At 40.2% G+C, this 6,366-nt stretch overlaps 1 protein-coding gene across 1 annotated transcript in view; it reads right to left on the reverse strand.

Annotated features, from left to right (window-relative positions):
- The window catches only part of USP4 (ubiquitin specific peptidase 4), a 45,088-nt gene extending 38,794 nt beyond the window's left edge, over positions 1-6,294 (reverse strand). Inside the window, exons 1-4 of the mRNA XM_035894818.1 lie at positions 5,969-6,294; positions 2,342-2,468; positions 1,030-1,175; positions 788-849 (exon numbers count right to left, since the gene is read on the reverse strand). Coding sequence (XP_035750711.1) covers positions 788-849; positions 1,030-1,175; positions 2,342-2,468; positions 5,969-6,133 — 500 coding nt within the window. The 5' untranslated portion in view covers positions 6,134-6,294. The remainder of the gene's footprint in view (positions 1-787; positions 850-1,029; positions 1,176-2,341; positions 2,469-5,968) is intronic.
- Positions 6,295-6,366: the final 72 nt, after the last annotated feature.

The following is a 6,366-nucleotide window of genomic DNA, read 5'->3' on the forward strand; positions in this document are numbered from 1 at the left end:
AGCCGCGAGCAGTCCCCGAGCCGCCACCGACCGACCAACCTAACTAACTAACCCCTCCCCCGCCCCGAGCATGACGTTCTATGGTATGGAATAGCTCTTTGGTCAGTTTGGGTTAGCTGTGCTAGCTGTGCTGTACTCCCAGCTTGTTATGCACCTGGCCAAGCAGGAGAAGCTCAAAAAGTCCTTGAGTAGTCTGAGCACTACTTGGCAACAGCTGAAAACATCAGTGTGTTATCAACATTCTTCTGGTACTAAATCCAAAACACAGCACTATGCTAGCTACTATGAAGAAAATTAACTCTATCCCAGCCAAAACCAGGACATCAGCTATTTCTATACCCTTTTTAAGGGCAAACTACCAGCACTACTGGCAGCTCTGCAAATATACTCCAAGATCCTTTTTGTTCTGCAACGGTAGAAGACAGATTTATTCCCCCCACACACACACACTGTGCAGTCTGCAGAGGTAGCTTTTTAAGTAGGCTAGCTCAACATAAATAGCACTTTCGTCTCCTAAGCACTACAGAAACCTAAGCTATTTAATCCTTACACAACCTATTTGAAACGGGCTTTAAACCGGAAGACGGGTTGCTAAGACAAGACACCAGCAGCAAAACCACTGAAGAATATTTATATTTAAGACTTTCTCTACTCCTTCAAAATACCAAAAACACAGAAATCCACAACAGCCAGCGACAACTAGGCTTTCACAGAGAGCACATGGTAACTAAGGCCTAGCCAACAAGCTGGACAAAACAGCTGAAACCTTTAGAACATGCTTACTTACTTTGCCAGGGAATGCTGTCCAGGCCACGTGCCATCTTCATTTTTCACTTCTATTTGAACAACCTGAAAGAGAGTTCAGGTAATAAAGAAAGGTAACTGCAAGTCTGCTACACATTTTGCAAAACCATTAACAAATCACATTTTCAGTGTTTGCTCAAAGTACATAAAAGCAAGTGAAAAAAGTTACATATCAGAGAAAGCAGTACATGAGAATCTAAACAAAAAAAAAGTTACGCCCCTTACCTGACCATGATAGAGCCCTGCTTCTTCCACAGTGCTATGCAGCCTGCTGAGCCGCCCATAGGTGTTACCCAAATACCTGTTCCATAACCTAGTTTCCTTCTCAGCTGGGATATTAAATAGTTTTCTCATTTCTTTCTCAATGGTAGCTGTTCAGGAGGAAAAAAAAAAAAAAAAACCACCAATATTCCTAATATGTGAGCGCTTTCCAAGAAAAACCAACCTGACAAGTCAGCCATTCAGCAAGGATCATCACCAATCCTTCAAGAGCCTTTAAGCAGAAAGTGTAACACAAGTTGTAATTGCTCATATAGCTTGCCTAATATTGAGTCTGAAAGAATGAAAAACTTCTGTTTTCAGTCATGTATTTGGCTGTCTAGCCCTCAAACCAATAATGTTCAGAACACATTGAAAAGTTTCTCCCCAAAGGCCAACTTCTATCAAACAGTCATCATTTGAAAACATAGGTTCAAGAATGAAGTGTTTTCAGTTACTATTGTCAGGTCATATATCAGCAAACTGAAAAAAAAGCATCTTTATGGACATATATGACAGCTGACATTCAGCATTTTACACTGGAAAATATAGCAAGAATACAGAGAGAATGAGAAAGATGGGCCAAATTTCAGGAAGAACAGAAGCGTAGGAAGACCCATTAAGAAGGTGTCCAAAATATTCACACACAAGGAAGAAGGATTCGTAGAAGAACCAGAGACAGAACTGCTTTACATGAGCAACTTGGTTGTTGCTTAAAAACATGGGTTAGTAAGCAAGGTGCTCCTCAAATCTCTTAACCACAACTCCCTGTGCTGCACAGAATCACCATGGCTGGAAGAAATTCAGGACATTTCTAGTCCAACCACTCAAAATGGGGTCAACACTGAATTTAGACGAAGCTACGAAGCATCCAATCAGGTGTCCAAAACTTGCAAGGAAGGAGATTCCCCCGCTCCTCTGGGCCCTGTTCATATGTCTAGCTGTCCTAATAGGGAAAACGTTTTCATTACATTCAGTTGGAATCTGTCCTCTTTCAATTTATGGCTACTGTTTGTTGTTTTCTTGCTTTGTCACTCAGTAAATAGCCTGACTCCATGTAACCTCCTCACAGGTGCTATAAGGTCCCCCCAAAGCCTTCTCTTCTCCAGGCTAAACACAGCTCCCTCAGCCTCTTCTCATACATCACATGTTCCAACTCCAACTGTCCTGTCCCACTAGACTTGCTCCAGTTTATCAACATCATTCTTATTCTGGAGGGCACAAAATATCTCTTGAGGTAGCATCAGAGCACAGCTTCATGAATCAGAGAACTACTTACCAAGAGTATCTGCTATGCTAAAGTGGCAGCTAATTACATTGTCAGGATCACTGCTCTCACACAGCTTCAGCTCAAGAGGATAAACTTCAACCTTATAGTGCTTGACAAATATACCATATTCCACTACCTGCAAACAGAGGGTGATAAAATAACACAAAGTTAAAATACTGAGCAGTCCTCTATAAGGTACAGTTGTCTAAATATTTTAAGTCTTGCAAGTCAAGTCATAAACTGAACACCGATTTGCTCTCAAGTCCAGATTCAGTCATAACCTCTGACAGCTTGTTTTGGGGGTTTTGGTTTGGTTTTAAAATGTAAGAAATCCCAGTGCTTTCCTTCCACAGTGCAAAGTTCCAAAGGTCGATCATTACAGCTGAACTGATAGCGCCAGCTAATTAAACATGAAATGTATTTGATCACACAGTCAGAGCATTCTAGAAAAAAATTATCTTTTGCCTCTAGTCTTTGGCTAAGGTTTACATAAAAAAAGAAACAAGCCTGGAACACTGGAGTAAAATCCTTTCTATTAGAAAATGGTATACAGAATCTGCCTCAGTACTCTCTCCTTGCAAAAAGACACAAATATGTCAGAACTGGTTTTGATGACATTGCTCTATTTTGGAGTCATTTTCAAATCAATTTTGCATTTAAGAGAATATTCCAATAGGTACATCTACCCGTCCCACTAGCTTTCAGCATATTTTTAGAAAGGTATTCTGTAAGACCAGACACCACTCTTCACCTATAGATCATAAAACACATTATGCCAGAAAGAAAAACCCATTTCAGAAGCCAGCTATGAGACAACTGTGACAGAACTGGAAGGGGAAGAAAAAAAACCAAAACAAACACCCCACACCTCAATTCTCTCCACAGTTCTTTGCAGCCATAAAGCTTATGAAATTGAGATAATATTTCTTTGAACGAGCAGGTAGAATTTTTAAGAATAACAGTGTTTAAGAGACATTTGGACAATGCCCTCAATAATTTGCCTTAACTTTCAGTCAGCCCTGAAGCAATCAGGCAGTTCGACCACATGATTGTTGTAGGCCCCTCCCAACTGAAGTATTCTATTCTATTTGTGTAACTTGCTACGATCCACATCCATATTCATTTTACAGAAAAAACTTTACCCATCTTCGGAAAGTACCAAAGAATTAAGACTAAGACTTACTGTGAGAATTTGGCTAAATTACGCTTCCCCTTTCTGCGCTTTTATAGGGTTGTATTAGATATGCAAGGTGCTGTAAAGGTAAATAACATACATTTGGAAAGATCTTCAGTATTTTGCTGTTACAACAGAAAGCAAAAGGAAAACTCCCTTTTTAAACAGCTTCTTGACAGGCAAATTAGACTACCTTTTTTTTTTTAAAGAATGCAAAGGAACCAATTCACAAGTTTAATTTCTTTTTCAGAAGGAATTTCATAAATGGGACTTCCTGTTCTCCAGGATTCTATAGTTAAAAACAAATAAACAAGAACCATATTCAGAAAGAGAAGAACTCTTTTCCAAGAAGTTTCTGATCAGATCACCGTGTCCATGAGGACAGAAAAATGGCAAGAAGAGTCTCTAACCGCCTGCAGGTGTCTTTTAAACAGTGTCCGATCAGCCAGCTTGTTCTCCCTCAAAGTAAAATTCCAGTTATCCCAGTGGACAGCAATCTGAGCACAACACGCATTCAACTGCTGAGGAAGCACACTGTTCTATGTTTTGCACATCAATACACTTTGCAGTGGGACTGTATAGAAGACTGCCCGAAAATACGGTTTGAGATTATCAAAAGAAACCTGAACCAGAAATAAATCTAATCTAATCCTCCTGTACTTGTCTCTGATCATCAGGCACATAGGGATGGGAGGAGTACCAGCTTGTAAAATTATAAAGACACCTGAAAATAACTTCCCAAATCCTACTTTTATAGATACTTCGATGCATGAATTACAGTTGATCCAGCTTTAGGAAAAGGATTAAAGCATTCAAGGACCACAAGTTTACTTCCAATGCTAACTGGAGAATACTGTAACCGGATACCAACCACATTCTACTCACATGCAGAGCTGCAGCTTTTGTGTCCCATCGACCTTTCATTTTATATTTTTTGTAAGAGGCTGTAACATCCCACAAACCTACTAACTCTACTGTATTTCAACATTTTTTTTAAATTTAAAAATCCACTTCAGTTACCAGGTTAACAATGAACAACAGATACCAGAACTCTCACAGCAATTCAAAACTTTAAAAATTTGCTCATAACTGGATCACAACAACTCAGCATCTCCTGTCTGTAAAACAGCAGCAACTCTAATCTCTAGCGCTCACTAAATGCAGTGCTGAATAGTGGCGTCTGATATCCCAAGAAAATGAGGCTCATACAGTTAAGCCTGTCACCCAATAGCTTCCAAACCTCTTGTCCACCTTCTGAATTTTTCAGAAAAGAATGTCTAATAACACGCCAGGCTTTGTGAAAGCGGTTAGCCAGTTCATGAACAAAAACTTCCTCACTCAGAGAGGCACTGGTCAGTAACAGCTCTAGTTTTTCTTCTCAGTATAGATTTTCTATTCCTCAAGAAATTATCTGTTTCCGCTAAAACCACATCTCATTTATATGCTATAAATCTTTTCTACTCCATCCACTTTTGGTTTACACAGGAATTCTGTCTGCTCAGCAAAGCAAACCTCAGATCATTTACACCTTCCAAAGGTGTCAGAATTTCTTGTTACACACAATTTCTAGCCGACACCGAATGACAACATTCTAGTACCACTGATCAGCACAAATGGGCCTGCAAGAGAGGGATCTTACTTCCTTTTACCATTCTGGTGCCACACTTTCCTGGGTCTTGTACACTTTGAAGCAACCCTTACTGTAACATAATACTACTTAAATTTAAGCAATATTAGTTCTGTACGTTATATCAATGCTACTCGCTTGGTGTAGTGTTTAGTCTTTATGAACCCCATGGTCTAGTACTGCTCAATTTAGTCTGTGCAACAACTTAAGACTAAAATGAAAACAAAAAACACTTTTACCCATAAACAAGTCTGACAGATTTCCAAAAAAGCAACCAGGGAGTTTTAGCTTCCAGAACGCGTTCATGACTGCATTTGTCAAACAAAAATAAGACTTACAGAACAAACCCACAAATATGTCCCTTTCTCCTGATTTTAGAATCACAGAATTTTGGAAGAGAAAACAAGAACCACCTTAAACTCCAGAGGAAGTCCTTAAGTCATCTGTGCTAAAAGACAAACTATTCCAATGCCTCATTCCATCCCAGAAGATCAAGAAGCTTGACTAACAACTTGCATTTTTCAACACTGCACAAGCTATTCCATACAACATAAAATCACTGCACTGGTCCAAACAATCATAATGTAAAAAGTTAACCAGCACAAGGTTCATGGTTCTCACCCATATAACCCATCAACTGAGAATCACTGAATATTCAGGTGTTTTAACTATAATATTGGAAGGTCATTCTTTCAGACAACAAGGCAAAAAAGACCTTATCTCCAAAGAGCTGCTGAGGATCCTGTCTTAACTCACATCTAGCAAAATAAACATTGTCCAAGTTTGGTAGAGACCAGAAAACAGGCTGAAGAGAATTTTGTTCACACACACTTACTTTTCTCACAATAGGCTGCTGTCCGTCTATGCAGCCATACCACCTTACTAGTCTATTCCAGGCTTCGGTGGGAACCAATACATAATCTAGCTCATCAATGAGGTGTTCTTTTAAACTCTGAGTTTCTGGATCTAAAAGGGAGACAGACATGAGAAAGCATAGCATCAGACACAATCCTTTCTTCTCAAAAACCACACGTGCTACCACGACCCTAGGAAATACCAACGCTCCCACGGGCGGGCAGTAACCACACCAGCCTCCTCACTGACAAGGCCGGGACGGCCGCTCGTATCCTCCCGGAACACACGGTTTCAAAAGCAAAAGCTGCACGACGAGACAACCGCAGGCGGCTATTACTTACTCGAGCCCGGGCTGCGGCCCGAGCACCAGGCCCCCAC

This window comes from Egretta garzetta, unplaced genomic scaffold (genome assembly GCF_000687185.1).
Source record: "Egretta garzetta isolate BGI_Z169 unplaced genomic scaffold, ASM68718v1 scaffold215, whole genome shotgun sequence".
Taxonomy (NCBI): domain Eukaryota; kingdom Metazoa; phylum Chordata; class Aves; order Pelecaniformes; family Ardeidae; genus Egretta; species Egretta garzetta.